Raw genomic sequence first — 16632 nt, 5'->3', positions numbered from 1 at the left:
AGGGAGAAGGATGCTGTGATTTCATGGCAACTGGATCTAGCCCTGAGTAGCTTGGCTGAGCAGAATCCAACCTCCCAGCTTCACTAAGTTTGCTTTTGTTGGTCTAAAGCAGGGGTGGCCAAACTTGCTTCACAGAAGAGCCACACAGAATAAACATCAGATGTTTGAGAGCCACAAAACATGAATGTCAGATGTGAGCTGGGAGGGAGGGAGGGAGGAAGGAAGGAAAGCAAATAGATGGTGGAGGTGGAAAGAAAGCAACTCTAACTTTAAATACATTCTCCAAGCTGCCAGCCAACAGGGCACTGGGAGCTTCAAGAGCCACACAAAATGTGTGAAAGAGCCACATGGGGCTCTTGAGCCACAGTTTGGCCATGCCTGGTCTAAAGAATTTACCTCAGAATCCCATCTGTAAAAATCGAATCCAACCTTCTGCTCCATGGAAGATACTCCTAAGCTCTCAGTTGATTCATATGAATGGATAAGGGCTGGTTCCTACATGGATATGCAAATCCACAGAGTGGGGCTAGCCACAGCTATGGTTCAGGTTTCTCCAAATCTAGAAAAGTTCCAGGGTTTGCAGAAAAATCTGACTTAAAAAAAAGAAAGCTTTATGGGTGGGGTAACCAGAAAAGGAACAGTCGTACATGTGCACATGCAACCCCCCCCCCCCTACAAGGTGCTGCAGTTTGGGTGACATTTTGGGTTCTCATAGTAGAATCATAGAATCATAGAGTTGGAAGGGACCTCCAGGGTCATCTAGTCCAACCCCCTGTACAATGCAGGAAACTCTGGTGCAGAAAAGCTGGTGGTTTTGTTAGCTACAGCAGTACTTATTGGTTTGTACAAAGAATTGTCACACCCCCATTGTAACTGTTAAAATGAACCAAATTTTTGGGAAACTGTCTGGATTGGGCTGTCTCTGTGCTTCAAAATCTCGGGTGCGTGCAGAAATACTCTGCAAGCAGAAGGAGGCCAATTTGCACAAAACGACAAAGTAAATTAAATTAAAGTTGTTATTTGTGTAAATTGGCCTCCTTTTCTGCTTGCAGAGTATTTCTCTTCCAAGATTCTTTTTCTATTGCAATCTACATCTTTATTCCTGAGGCTGGCCTTTAAATTTCAACCCCCCCCCCCCTTACATATGTGTGTGTATATTTGTGCTTAAACAATTTCCTGTTTTGGTGCAGAGCGCTTGGAGACAGCCAATAGGCAACTGGCGAGCAGACAATTTGATGGGATTGAAGATAAGGGCACAGAGGGTCTGTATTCCTCTCAGAGTGAGTGCCATTTTAATGTACGTGGGAGGTATAGATGTGAGGGAGGGGGAGGAGGCATGAAAATGGAAGAGGTGTTTGAGGTTTGTCTGTGCGTTTGAGGGCTGACTACTGCAGACAAGGTGTGTGGTGGAACCATTATGGTGGAGTTAATGGGTTGGGTCCAGTCTAAGTTTTCCATTAAATGAAGGAACTTCTGCTTTTAGCAAAAGGCTAGCCAAAGGCCCCTCAGTGGAACAGAACTTTCCTGCCTCTTTTCCTCCCACTGCAGCTCACTAATTTTTGGAGATGTTGCTCTGGAGGCAGGGAGCCCTCAGGAATGGTGTGTGGGACAAATAGGGAGCCTGTGGAAAACTTAAACTGATTTCCCACTCACCTTATGCTGCTCTGACGCTTTTCTTCTCAACGGGACTTCCCTCCGATTTCATACTATCTGCCCCGGGGCTCCAACTAGCATCGGCTTTTTCGCGCAGCAAACAGCAACTGGTTTTTAGAGGCTTCTGTTTGTTGTTGGAAAAAACGATGCTAGTTGAAGTCCCAGGGCAGATAGTGTGAAATCAGAGGGAAGCCCCGCTGAGAAGAGGAGCATCAGAGCAGCGTGAGGCAAGTGGGAAACTGGTCTAAGTCTGGATCCAACCCAAAGATAGGAGAAAAGGGAACACAATGAATAAAGAATTTGAGGTAAGGAAAAAAAACATCTCAAGAGAAACAAGCCTGCTAAAGAGGAATAATTCTGAATTCATACTGATATGAAAAAAAGCAGAATATACCTTCATGTCTTGAGTCTGAGCAGGCCTTCACGCATTACCACAGCAGTCTTAAGAGCTGTTTCTAAGGAGCTTCTTTCGGTGGCACTGCGGTGAAGTCTCGAGGGAGGAACCATAAAAATCGCCTTGGTGAATGAGACCACAGAATACTATTCCCAGCAGTGGGCAGTCAGATGTCCCTGGAAAGTTTGCAGGCTGCAGAAAAGCAAACATTTCCCTCCCTCCCTTTTTTTTTATTTTATTTTATTGAATCTAATCCAATACAAGGGGAACATAGAGAGCATAGAGCTCTCAAAATCTTTTGGCTGTCCCTGGGCTAAAAGAGGCTAGGCTTAATTCCACCAGAGCAAAAGCCTTCTCGGTTGCAGCCCCAATACTCTGGAACACACTCCCAGAAGCCATCAGGGCCCTGCGGGACTGAACTGTTTCAGATGGCATATGACATCTAATGGGAGAGAGCTGCCACCACATCTGGATCTATCGCACTTTAGTACTAATTGCCTAGGATCTGTACGCACTGAGAAAGGAAATATTATATGTTTGAAGGAACACCATTACAATTTATCGAATTGTTTTATTGTTTTAATATTGCTTATTGTTTATTGTGTATTTTATGTTGTTAGCCGCCTTGAGTCTGCACAGAATAGTCGGGATATAAATATAACGTAAATAAAATAAATAAATAAAAACATAGGGAACGTAGGGAAAATAAATCTTCTTTTTATATCTTTTTTTTTTTTAATGTAAACATGTTCAAGGCAGGTTACAACAAAATAGTATCATATAACAGAGAGCCCTTAAAGCAGTAAGCTTTTCAAAGAAGTTCTAAAATAGATTTTAGAACACAAGATCAAAATACAGGGCACGAGAAAACTTTGGCCGGCTTGAGCATCTGGTCTTCTTCACGAAGGTTTCCATTTTTCCATCCTAGCTAATCACCCTCGACAGGCAGATCCTTGCACGAGTTTGTCTGATCCTTTAATAAAAGGCAGCTAACAGTTGTAGACATCTCCCCATTGTGGGCAGCCGTGTTGGTCTGAAGCAATAGAACAAAGCTGGAGTTCAGTAGCTCCTTTAAGAAGTCGGTCCAGATCGTACTCCGCTGCTGTGCTAGCAAGCTAACAAGGCCTCCCCAAATTGTGCCTTAACATCAGCGCTCTTTCTGTTGCAAGAACACCTTTGCATATTAGGCCACACACCCCTGATGTAGCCAGTCCTCCAAGAGATTACAGGGCTCTTCTTATGGGGCCTACAGCTCCATGAGGATTGGCTACATCTAGGGGGTGTGGCTTAATATGCAAAGGAGCTCCTGCTGCAAAAAAAGCCTTGCTTAACATAAAGTGGTCTGTTCCAGACACCTAGGTCTCTTAGTCCACCTCTCCTCTTCCTAAAATCAGGATCGCCTGACTGTTACTTTTGCGGCTGACCGCAGCTATGCCGAGAAGTACGCCTCTGTTTATACATCACTAAAAATATTGACCGTGGCGGGAGTTTACACAGCTTGATGGCAGCTTTCAGCTCACAACTTAACAGAGCAAATAGAATTCCTTCAGGCAGGATCCTAGAAAAATGACCGGTCTGTTTGGTATGTTCTGCCCAGCCAGGCCAGACAGTTAAGCGCTACAAATAGAAGATAAAAATATTTCCAAGAATAGAAAGAGCTGTACGCAGGACCTCTTCTAGCAGGCCGCGTTCGTCCAATTGATACCTTTGCCAGGGCTGTAAGTAAGCCATAACGGTGTTTGAATATGAAGTACTAGATCAGTGATTTTTAGAGTCACGTGCTCTGGGATGGGAAATACAGAGCATTCCTGTCCCAGACAGAGTGTTCCATCTCTACCTTGTGGATAACAGCTACTGATAGACCCTTGTCCCATATGTTTATCCAGTCCCCTCCTGAAGCTGTCTGTGCTTGTAGCTGCCACCACTTCCTGTGGCAGTGAATTCCACATCCCCTGTAGATAGAACCAGGTGGGCAGCTGTGTTGGTCTGAAGTAGTAGGGCAAAGTAGGAGTTCAGTAGCACCTTTAAGACCAACAAAGATGTATTCAGAATGTAAGCTTTCGTATGCGTGCCTTATACTGAATCAGACCCTCGGTCCATCAAAGTCAGTATTGTCTGCTCAGACTGGCAGCAGCTCTCCTGGGTCTCAAGCTGAGGCTTTTCACGCCTACTTGTCTGGGCCCTCTTTAGTTGGAGATGCCATGGATTGAACCTGGGGCCTTCTGCTTACTAAGCAGATGCTCTACCACTGAGCCACCGTCCCTCCTCTCCCAACTTTGTTGGTCTTTAAAGTGCTACTTATCTCCTACTTTGCTCTTCCACGTCCCCTCTTAGTGCAGACTGTCCATCCCATCTTTAGTGCAGGCTAGATGATCCTTGGCACCCCCTTTGAGCTCTATAAACCTGTGACTCACCCCTGTGAACCCTTGGAGGCATCTGCGCTCCGTCAAGGTCAAGAGGCCTGCGAGGCAGCCAGATAATCTCCCTTGCTGAATGAGCGGGCGAGGGCTATCAGGTAACCCGCTGGCCATTCCAGGGAATGAAAGCTATCCTGGAATGTTTGGCAGCTGCCAAAGCCATGTTTATGCCTAGGCCTTTCGGTGACTCCCCGCAAAGCTTGCTTGAATGGCGTGAGGCTAAATACAGAACGTGGAAGCAGGACTGTCAGTACTCGAAAGGCCTCTTCCGAATCAACAGCTGGTCTGTGAAGAGCAACAGAGGTTCAGAAATGAGTGCTGCCGTGGTGGATGGAATAGAGTACCAACATTGCATTCGGGGAGATTTGGGCTTAAAAATGCCTGGTCTGCCCAGCTTCGAAGCTTGCTGTTTGGGCCACTAACTCTTCACTCAACCCAGGGTTTTTTTTGTAGCAGGAGCTCCTTTACATATTAGGCCACACACCCCTGATATAGCCGATCCTCCAAGAGCTTACAGGGCTCTTAGTTCAGGGCCTACTGTAAGCTCCAGGAGGATTGGCTACATAGGGGTGTGTGGCCTAATATGCAAAGGAGCTCCTGCTGCAAAAAAAGCCCTGACCTAACCTACCTTGCTGGGCTGTTGTAAGCATAAAGTGGAGGGTAGATGCATGTAGGGAGGTAAGGCAGTCTCGTCAGATCCTGGAAGCTAAGCAGGGTCAGTACTTGGTTGGGAGACCGCCAAGGTGGGCTCTGTAGAGGAAGTAAGGTTGCCAAGTCCAATTCAAGAAATATCTGGGGACTTTGGGGGTGGAGCCAGGAGCAAGGGTGTGACAAGCATCATTGAACTTCAACAGGAGTTCTGGCCATCACATTTAAAGGGACTGCACACTTTTAAAATGCCTTCCCTCCACTGGAAATAATGAAGGATAGAGGCAGCTTCTTTGGGAGCTCATAGAATTGGACCTCCTGGTCTAATCCTTTTGAAACTTGGAGGGTATTTTGGGAAGAGGCACTGGATGCTATGCTGCAAATTTAGTGCCTCTACCTCGTAAGAACATATGAGAAGCTATGTTGGATCAAGCCAATGGCCCATCCAGTCCAACACTCTGTGTCACACAGTGGCCAATATATGTGTGTGTATGTGTATACACACATACACATATATATACATATATATATATATACATACACACACACACACACACATATACATATATACATATACATATACATATATATATATATATATATATATATATATATATATACACACACACACACTGTGGCTAATAGCCACTGATGGACCTCTGCTCCATATTTTTATCCAATCCCCTCTTAAAGCTGGCTATGCTTGTGGCCGCCACCACCTCCTGTGGCAGTGAATTCCACATGTTAATCACCCTTTGGGTGAAGAAGTACTTCCTTTTATCTGTTTTAACCTGACTGCTCAGGAATTTCATTGAATGCCCATGAGTTCTTGTATTGTGAGAAAGGGAGAAAAGTACTTCTTTCTCTACTTTCTCCATCCCATGCATAATCTTGTAAACCTCTATCATGTCACCCCGCAGTCGACGTTACTCCAAGCTAAAGAGCCCCAAGCATTTTAACCTTTCTTCATAGGGAAAGTGTTCCAAACCTTTAATCATTCTAGTTGCCCTTTTCTGCACATTTTCCAATGCTATAATATCCTTTTTGAGGTGCGGTGACCAGAATTGCACACAGTATTCCAAATGAGACAGCACCATCGATTTATACAGAGGCATTATGACACTGGCTGATTTGTTTTCAGTTCCCTTCCTAATAATTCCCAGCATGGCGTTGGCCTTTTTTATTGCAATTGCACACTGTCTTGACATTTTCAGTGAGTTATCTACCACGACCCCAAGATCTCTCTCTTGGTCAGACTCTGACAGTTCACACCCCATCAACTTGTATTTGTAGCTGGGATTCTTGGCCCCAATGTGCATTACTTTGCACTTGGCCACAAAGAACAGCACTCCCCCCCAGAGCCCCAGATATCTGCAGATCAATTCTCCATTGTACCTTATGAGAATCGGTCTCCATAGGGAATAACAATGAAGTGCCCAGCAGACATTTCCCTCCCTCTCCCCACTTTCCAAACTGGGGAATCCCCTGCCCCCACCTGGGGATTTACACAACACACAGGGAGTAACACGGCAAAAGGACAGAAAAATAAAGGTACATAACCCACTGTGAAAACCAGCTTCTATTATTGAATTATACAAAATCAACAAAGATAAACATACTCATATAAATTCCACCATCATAAATTACAAAACAACCATAACTTTTAGTCCTCAATGAAAAAGGAAGCATTAGCACCAATTCATCCTGTGGTAAAACTTCCCATCTCATTCCATGAAATCCTGGTGTAGTACTCCAGATGTTTAATGTTTGTCAAAAAATGCAGCCAATAATCCAAGTTTCCAAGGACAAGGTCGTACTAAACCCTTGTTTCGTGTGAGCTTCTTCAAGCTGCAATAATCCTCTTAACAATTGAGCTTCTTCAAGCTGCAATAATCCTGAATGACATAAATAATATACAATAAAACCATGTGCACATAAGCCATAAAAACATATTAAACCCTGAATAAAATCAGCAAACCTCTTAGCAGTTTCTCTTAAGTATTAGGCCAAACAGCCACCATGTTTAAACGAACACCTACAAGGTGCTACAATGAATCATGCTAAATGGCTTATATGCAGCAGGTGCAACCATTCAAAATGTTCCTTAAAGTTACAGAGTACCCAGCTACAGAAATGCTAAAAACTTATTATGAACAGATGTCCAAAGCACATGTCAACAGTATATTTTATAAAAAACATGCTAAATCCCAATCACTATTTAGACCACGAGGAAACATCGTCCCCAATTTAAAGATGATACGCATTTCCTGCTGGTGTAACCATCTACTGCAATCCATCCTACCTTGCAAACGCGTTGGAAACTTCAGAAGTACACAAAAACGTAAAGAGACTGGATCATGATTAAACCGATTGAAATGCTCCACCAAAGGAGCATTTGCCACACGGTTCTTCAGTCTCGATTTATGTTCCAACACACGTGTACGAATAGCACGTGTGGTGGATCCCAAATACAGTTTTTTACACGGGCACAAAATCACATAAATACATCTCTGTGTAGCACAGGTGGTGACATCCTTTAGATGTATCTTGTATCCAGCCCATTTTTGGTATTTCCTGACATCCTGGTAAATCTCTCCCTTTTCGCCCAGTGTAGCTTGTTTGTTTATGGCTGAGTTGGAAGAACAATTCCTTTGTAATTCTGAGGTTAATCCATTTTGGGGTTCTATCATTTGGTTTAAGAGATATATTGATGAAAGGGAGATGGTCAGAACGGGGGGGGGGGCACTTTAAATGCTGGGCCTGTGGAGCTTGTGGTCTCTCACTACAAGTGTCTGTGTTTGTGCATCCAGAGTCTGGATACAAGATATATCTAAAGGATGGCACCACCTGTGCTACACAGACATGTATTTATGTGATTTTGTGCCCGTGTAAAAAACTGTATTTGGGATCCACCACACGTGCTATTCGTACACGTGTGTTGGAACATAAATCGAGACTGAAGAACCGTGTGGTAGATGCTCCTTTGGTGGAGCACTTCAATCGGTTTAATCATGATCCAGACTCTTTATGTTTTTGTGTACTTCTGAAGTTTCCAACGCGTTTGCAAGGTAGGATGGATTGCAGTAGATGGTTACATCAGCAGGAAATGCGTTTGATCTTTAAAATGGGGACGATGTTTCCTCGTGGTCTAAATAGTGATTGGGATTTAGCATGTTTTTTATAAAATATACTGTTGACATGTGCTTTGGACATCTGTTCATAATAAGTTTTTAGCATTACTGTAGCTGGGTACTCTGTAACTTTAATGAACATTTTGAATGGTTGCACCTGCTGCATATAAGCCATTTAGCATGATTCATTGTAGCACCTTGTAGGTGTTCGTTTAAACATGCTGGCTGTTTGGCCTAATATTTAAGAGCAATTGCAAAGAGGTTTGCTGATTTTATTCAGGGTTTAGTATGTTTTTATTGCTTATGTGCACATGGTTTTATTGTATATTATTGTGTATTATTTATATTATTCAGGATTATTGCAGCTTGAAGAAGCTCAATTGCTAAGAGGATTATTGCAGCTTGAAGAAGCTCACGCGAAACAAGGGTTCAGTACGACCTTGTCCTTGGAAACTTGGATTATTGGCTGCATTTTTTGACAAACATTAAACATCTGGAGTACTACACCAGGATTTCATGGAATGAGATGGGAAGTTTTACCACAGGATGAATAGAAGGACTCTTGGTGCTAATGCTTCCTTTTTCATTAAGGACTAAAAGTTATGGTTGTTTTGTAATTTATGATGGTGGAATTTATATGAGTATGTTTATCTTTGTTGACTTTGTATAATTCAATATTAGAAGTTGGTTTTCACGGTGGGTATGTACCTTTATTTTTCTACCTGGGGATTGGCAACCCTAACAGGAAGGCCACAGGAAACCATCTCTGCTCATTTGCCCGGAAGGCCCCTTGCTGGAGTCACTATGAGCTGGTTGTGACTTCACAGCATTTGCGTACATAGAGAGGAGTAAGCCTCTACGTGTAAGCCTCAAAGAAAGGGTGGCTAACAAGTGCAACTGCAGTCCCTGGTGAATTTTCAGGCAATCTCTCTCAATCCCAGCTGCAGTGAAAATAGAAACGCTGTCAAACCGCAGCTGTGTTTGAAGTTTTCTTCTGCATACTGAAGAAGCAAGCCAGCTTGCCTTTGATGAATCTAAGCAGAAAGGGGGCTTGCTTGCCTTTTCAGCAAGCTAAGGAGAAAGGGCAGAGAAATCCCTGGTGTTTTACATGTGACGCTCTCCCATGCATGGAAAGGACTTTGCTGGGTCAAATTCAGAGTCAAATACCACAGCAGAGCTTTCAGATTTTCAAGCGCTCTCCTGTAGGACTGGCTGCGTAGTGCAGAACGGGGGCCTCCGGAAGGGAAAACAGCACATGAGAATTGGCCTTAAGAACTGCAGACTTATCAGTAGGGTTGACGATTCCCAGGCGGGGGCAGGGGGTCCCCCAGTTTGGAGGCCCTTCCTGGCTTCAGGGTCATCAGAAAGCCGGGGGGGGGGGGGGAAACGTCTGCTGGGTACTCCATTATTGCCTATGGAGACCGATTCTCATAGGGTTTAATGGAGAATTGATCCGTGGGTATCTGGGGCATTGGGGGGTTTTTAGGTAGAGGCACCAAATTTACCACGTAGCATCCAATGCCTCTCCTCAAAACACCCTCCGAGTTTCAAAAGGATTGCACCAGGGGGTCCAATTCGATAAGCCCGCAAAGAAGGTGCCCCTATCCTTCATTATTTCCAATGGAGGGAAGGCATTTAAAAGGTCCCTTTAAATGTGATGGCTAGAACTCCCTTTGCAGTCATGCCTGCAACAACCTTGCTCCTGGCTCCACCCCCAAAGTCTCCTGGCTCCACCCCCAAAGTCTCCTGGCTTCACCCCCAAAGTCCCCAGATATTTCTTGGATTGGACCTGGCAACCCTACTTATCAGTAGCCTCGCGGTCATACTAAGACATGAGAGAGTCTGTGGCTCAGTGATGTAGAAGAGCGTTTGCTTTGCATGTAGAAGTCCCAGGTTCAGTCTCCGGCATCTCCAGTTAAAAGGATCAGGAAGTGTGTAAAATGAACAACTGTTGTCAGCCAGTAGATGATACTGCTCTTGATAGTAACAGGAAGATAAAGAGCCACGCTGGTCACAGGAGATAAAAACAGATCCAGAGGAGTTAGCTGGGTTAGTCTGTTGCTGCAAAATAGTTAAGAGTCCAGATGCATCTGACGAAGAGAATTGCATTTCTCAAAAGGTTACGCAACAATAAAATCAGTTGGTCTTAAACAGGGCTTTTTTTTGTAGCCGGAAATTTGCATATTAGGCCACGCACCCCTAGAGCTTACAGGGCTCTTGTTACAGGGCCTACTGTAAGCTCTTGGATGATTAACTACATCAGGGGGTGTGTGGTCTAATATGCAAAGGAGTTCCTGCTACAAAAAAAAGCCCTGGTCTTAAAGGTGCTTAGTCTTAGGGGAGGGACAGTGGCTCATTGGTAGAGCATCTGCTTGGTAAGCAGAAGGACTCGGGTTCAATCCTAGGAATCTCCAACTAAAATGGGTCCAGGCAAATAGGTGTGAAAAACCTCAGCTTGAGACCCTGGAGAGCCGCTGCCAGTCTGAGTAGACAATACTGACTTTGATGGACCGAGGGTCTGTTTCAGTATAAGGCAGCTTCATACGTTCGTATGTGCTACTGGACTCTTTGCTATTTAGGAAATAAAAAATAATAAGAAGGCCGATATTGCAAATTCAGGTTAAAAAAATATTTTATTACTCAGTAAATTTCCAAAAATCCCTTTCACGTCTCACCAACAGGCTTCATCAGGAGAATCTGTAATATGTAATAACAGCACTGAGTTAAACTCAATGTTGTTATCATATATTACAGATTCCCCTGACAAAGCCTGTTGGCGAAACGCATAGAGATTTTTTTTGAAATTTACCTGAGTAATAAAATACATTTTTACCTGATTTTGCACTGCTCTTGATGGACCATTGGTCTGATTCTTGTTCAAGGCAGATCAGTGTGTTTCCAATAATGAACATAAAGGGGATATCCACATTTGGAAGCAGTATGCCCTAGACATCCCCCCTGGGAACTCCGCATCCCAGAGCCAGAAGTCAACATCAGGGAAGGCTTTGGCCTCAATGCCCTGTTGGAGGACCTCCAGAGGAACTGATTGGCCACTGTGTGAGACAGGATGTTCGACTAGAAGGATCGTTTGCCTGATCCAGCCGGACTCTTACGTTCTTAAAATATTTCTCAACCTTTGTCATGTGTGTTAAAAATCCCTGTGTTCTTCTGATGCTGGACTTCCCCTTCCAGATAAAGAGAAGCTGGAGATGGAGCTGATGGCCGTGCGTCTGACCAACGAGGAACAGCGAAGGCATATTGAAATCCTGGACCAGGCCCTGAACAATGCTCAGGCCAGAGTCATCAAACTGGAAGAGGAGGTGAGAAACCAGAGCATCCTCATGCTTACTCTTTTATGTTGTTCTCCTATATTGGGGGTGGCCAAGCTTGCTTAATGTGAGAGCCACATAGCATAAATGCCAGGCGTTTAAGAGCTGGGAGGAAGGAAGGAAGGAAGGAAGGAAGGAAGGAAGGAAGGAAGGAAGGAAGGAAGGAAGGAAGGAAGGAAGGAAGGAAGGAAGGAAGGAAGGGCAAATAGACGGGGGAGGGAGAGGTGGGAAGAAAGCAACTTTAATTTTAAATGTATTCTCCAAACAAATGCCTTCTCCAAGCTTGCTGATGGTGGCTTCGGGAGCTACACATGTGTGAAAGAGCCACATGTGGCTCCCAAACCACAGTTTGGCTCCCCTGTCCTATACACACGCATGCATTTCGTATCAGCATCTGCGTCCAGGTCCTAACCACGTTTTCTTGGAAAACGAGTCCCTCGGAGTTTGATGTTCCATCCAAATAAATATGCTTCCAGTTGCAGATCAGGGAAACTCCTGAATCTTTTGAAGCTCAAAATGGAACATAAATTTCCTAAATTGGTGGCAGTGCTGACCATCGTCAACGCTTGCTGACTTCTCCAGAGGGATGTCTAGGGCATACTTTTTAAGTAATTGCTGAATGTGTTTATTTAGAAAATTTAGAACTGATTTAAGCCTGGATTGTGGGTTCAAGATCTAGCTATGCATCCTTACCCTGCCATATTCTGTACCTGGGTTCAAGCAAGACCTCCTGAAGGCACCTGGGCTTTGGCCACTGTGACACAGAGCGCTGGACTGCGTGAGCCGTTGACCTGACCCAACATGGCTTCTCTTATGCCCTTATGTTCAGTTGCGGAAGAAGCAAGTGCAAGTGGAGAAGGTGGAGAAGCTTCAGCAGGCGCTGGCTCAGCTTCAGGCCACCTACGAGAAGCGAGAGCAGCTGGAGCGCCGTTTGCGCACGAGGCTGGAGAGGGAGCTGGAATCTCTGCGGATGCAGCAGGTGAGAGGGATCCTGAGCCTGCTGGGACAATGGGGTCATTTGGGTCCCCCCCCCCCCCCCCCGCCCAGAGGAGCTTTCAGGCTGCCATTTCAAACGGTTGTGATCCTCATCAGGGGTCACTCAAGTTGCAGCTCTGTGCTGCTACGTGGTTGGCACAGACGTAGCATCAATTGCTCGTCATGGCATTGCCAATCCCCAGGTGGGTAAATAAAAAACCACTAAGAGACACCATAAATTTTAAACAACCAGCCAGTGTAATGTAGAGGTCATGGTGTTCTGACCAAGCTTGCATATAGAACTTCAAATAAACAAGAGCATGTCGCAAAAAGACATTCACAGAAGACAGTTCAAAAACAGTCTTTCCAATCACAAAGGAGTCACAATATTCCAGTATTTATTTATTTTATTTTTATTTATTTTATTGGATTTATATCCCGCCCTCCCCGCCGAAGCAGGTTCAGGGCAGCTTACATCAATAAAAAACATTTACAATACTGAACATTAACCATTAAAACATTGAACGATATAAACAATTAAAACATATTAAAACAGTTTGGTGCTAATGTTAATGCCAGTATCTTCAGCCTTCTTGAGGATCCTCATATATTACTAAAGGAAGCCCTTCCAAAGACGTCTGTTCTAGATATCAAGAAGTTTCATCTGTCTTTCTTCAGCATGGAGGCTTATTTATCACTGGAACCCAATCTTTACAATACATTCATAGAAGACCAACAAGGTTCAGAACATGTCTGTTAGAACAAGGTTCAGAACGTCTGTCAGGAGAACCTGGAAATCTAACAGACATGTTCTGAACCTTGTTGGGAAATAATAACAACCAGCTCTGTTGACAGGATAAATTTATGTCGAACCAAGGCCTCTGCAGTACATTCTGGCAAACGGGCACATTGGGTCAGATCCTGCCAGCTTTTTCCTCTGGTGAAAAAGGAAGGTGGGGAGTGTCTCCGAACCCTCTGAATTGGCAGAGGCCATGAAAGCAAGGATCTTTCCTGCACAGAGAGAGCAGCCTTGGCTTCAGCTGGTGACTGACTCATTCCATTGGCCAAAGCAAGCCTGGCTGGAGGGAGGAGGTGGAGTCTGACTTATTTTGCCAAGTGTCCTTAACACGTGGAGTGCTTGAGACACGATGCCCCTGGTTAGAAACACACACGCGCTCCAGGGAAGCACATTCTGAGATGGCTATTTAAATGCCATTCCACTTAAGCCCTGCCAGCTTTTCAGCAGGCATTCCTCTGTAAGACAGAAATACTTCCCTGCGTGCTGCCTGTTTCCTTGGCTTCTTAGGCTGTGCACAACTGCATTCTCCCTCCCTTGTGAAACTGGCTCCAGGGGAAACTGATCTCCATGTACTGAAAATGATCCAGGCTGGACAGAGATGCTGTTTTGAGTCCTTCAGATTGCTGGGTTGTCTTTTTAGAAGGATAAATTGATGTCGAACCAAGGCCTCTGCAGTACTTTCTGGCAAATGGACACACTGGGTCAGATCCAGCCAGCTTTTCCACTGGTGAAAAAGGGAAGTGGGAGGGACTAGCAAAAAATGCTGTGCTGAGGATCATGGATCGGTTGATAACAATGCATAGGAGAGCACAGAAAAGGCTGGTCACAGTATGGAAAGAACTGTGTTCTGAGATGCTGCTTTCACAATGTAAACAATGAAAGCTATATTCATAAACAGTAAATCCAGTTCAAACAATGTTACAACAAATACAATGGTAATGGTCCTGATAGGACTCTTAAGCATACAGATGTAATCTTCCCAAAGTATTGTAGTATTCAGCTATGGATACATTAGTCCATCATCATCAATGTCCAACATAATCCACGTGACTTCCAGATTGTCTGCATGTTTCAGGCAGAAACAAAGCCCTTCTTCAGGATGGTATATTTTAGGAATATTTCCTTATGAGATCCAATAACTTTTCTCAATCAGATCCCGATTAAAGCACTCAAACTGACACAACTCACTTGGTCCAAGACTTTGGGAAAATGCAGGAAGCAAAGCCGTATGGGATGGAGGCTGTAGTTAGAAGGGAAATTAGATGAGATTGAGTGAAGAAGGTGGCTGGATCTGACCCCGTTGTGCTGGCAGTGAAACCAAGAATGGCCCCACCAGTGGGCAGAAAAAGTGTAGAGAAATTTGGCACCTGTTTTTCTACATTTTTGCTGTCATTGTCCTGGCCACATCAAAGAGAGACCCATAGCAAACAGTTCATAGAGCTGTCCCCTGGATGTTAAAATGTTTAGGTAATCTGTGATTTAAATCATGTTACCCAGAACTGAGTAGGAGCAACATTTTGAGATGCTGCAGGAATTGAGTTTAATGGACAAGCTCTGCCACAAATCATGAAAAATAATGTTCATCTTCAATACTTTTTCCTCAGGGCTTTTTTTTGTAGCAGGAATGTCTTTGCATATTAGGCCACACACCCCTGATGTAGCCAATCCTCCAAGAGCTTACAGTAGGCCCTGTAAGAAGAGCCCTGTAAACTCTTGGAGGATTGGCTACATCAGGGGTGTGTGGCTTAATATGCAAAGGAGTTCCTGCTACAAGAGAAGACCTGCTTTTTCTTGTCACCCTGCTATAATGAGAGCCAAACTATAAATCACATGCACGCGAGTCTGCCTTATAGTGAATCAGACCCTTGGTTTATCTAGGCCAGTATTGCCTACTCAGGCTGGCAGCAGCTCTCCAGGGTCTTGGGGTCTTTCCCATCACCTGGTCCTTTCAACTGGAGATGCTGGGGATAGAACATGGAGCTTCATGAATTTTGAACAGATGCTGTACCACTGAGGCATGGCCCCTTCCTCAATGTGTGTGACAAAATCTGCTCTCCGTGGTTTTCATGGATTTGGCAGTGCTAACGTACAAATCTGAAAAGCTCAGAGCAGCACTCATCTCTTACCCATCTGCTCTCCTTGGATCACACCTGTTGTATGTATGAACTATCCAGTTAAGTAAGTTGGTTCAGGAGTCAGGACAATCTTCCATTAATAGTGTCTCTCCTTTGCATTTCTCCAGAAGCAAGGCAATTACCAGGCATCCACCCTGCCAGAGTACAATGTGGCCGCCTTAATGGAGCTGGTGCGGGAGAAAGACGAGAAGATCTTGGCTCTGGAAGCTGACATGACCAAGTGGGAGCAGAAGTACTTGGAAGAGAGCACCATCCGGCACTTCGCCATGAATGCTGTGGCCACGACAGTGGCAGAGAAGTAGGAACTAGAACCGTTGTCTCTGCTTTGCTAATTTCTAAAAATTTGGGTGTGGGGAGCATCAAACATTCTGAAATGGCACTGCTCATTTTATCATTGCTTTCTACGGCCTGTGTAGACTTACTCCATGTCCCGATGTCATTATCCTCCCTGGGATGGAATTCTAGCAGGAGCTCCTTTGCATATTAGGCCACACACCCCTGATGTAGCCAATCCTCTAAGAGCTTACAAGTCTCTTTTTTATAAGCTCTTGGAGGATTGGCTACATCAGGGATGTGTGGCCCAATATGCAAAGGAGCTCCTGCTAGAATTCCACCCCTGATCCTCCCTGCAATCATGCCCAAGAATTCAGATTGCAGGGAGATACCCCTCTAACTGTCCCACCCATTAAAGATGCTTGTTTGGTGGGTACAGGAGAGAGAGGGGCTTTTCTGTGGTAGCCCCGCTATTATGGAAGGAGGTGCGCCTAGCTGCCTCATTGTTCATCTCCAGGAGGCAGCGGAAGCCAGTTTTGTTTAGGACTACATTTTGCTTTAGTTTTTACTATTGGCAGTCCTAATAGGAGTTTTTAACTTTGATTTTTATAGGTTTTATAAACATTGGTTCTTGCTGTGTTTTTCATAATATTTTATTTACATCATAAGCTGACTCAAGCTCCACAAGGGAGAAAGGCAACTAACAAATGTTTTAATACAGATAAATAAATCTCTGTTTCCTTGCCAACATTAGCCAATTCTATCAAGTATGGCTGGTGCGGTTTGGACTGCAAAGTGGTACAAAGTTATAATCCAACTGCAGAATAGTAAAATTAACAAATTCAGAAAACCTTTGATCTGGGTTGCATTAGCGTGGG

The 16632-nt window shown here is 44.4% G+C and overlaps 1 protein-coding gene across 1 annotated transcript in view; it reads left to right on the top strand.

Moving 5' to 3' along the window:
* The window catches only part of AMOTL1 (angiomotin like 1), an 88992-nt gene that overhangs the window by 64324 nt on the left and 8036 nt on the right, over positions 1-16632 (top strand). Inside the window, exons 7-10 of the mRNA XM_060234924.1 lie at positions 1191-1280; positions 11436-11563; positions 12402-12551; positions 15589-15779. Coding sequence (XP_060090907.1) covers positions 1191-1280; positions 11436-11563; positions 12402-12551; positions 15589-15779 — 559 coding nt within the window. The remainder of the gene's footprint in view (positions 1-1190; positions 1281-11435; positions 11564-12401; positions 12552-15588; positions 15780-16632) is intronic.

This window comes from Heteronotia binoei, chromosome 3 (genome assembly GCF_032191835.1).
Source record: "Heteronotia binoei isolate CCM8104 ecotype False Entrance Well chromosome 3, APGP_CSIRO_Hbin_v1, whole genome shotgun sequence".
NCBI lineage: Eukaryota > Metazoa > Chordata > Lepidosauria > Squamata > Gekkonidae > Heteronotia > Heteronotia binoei.
The sequence above is the reverse complement of the archived record's forward strand: the minus strand, read 5'-3'. Positions and strand labels throughout refer to the sequence as shown.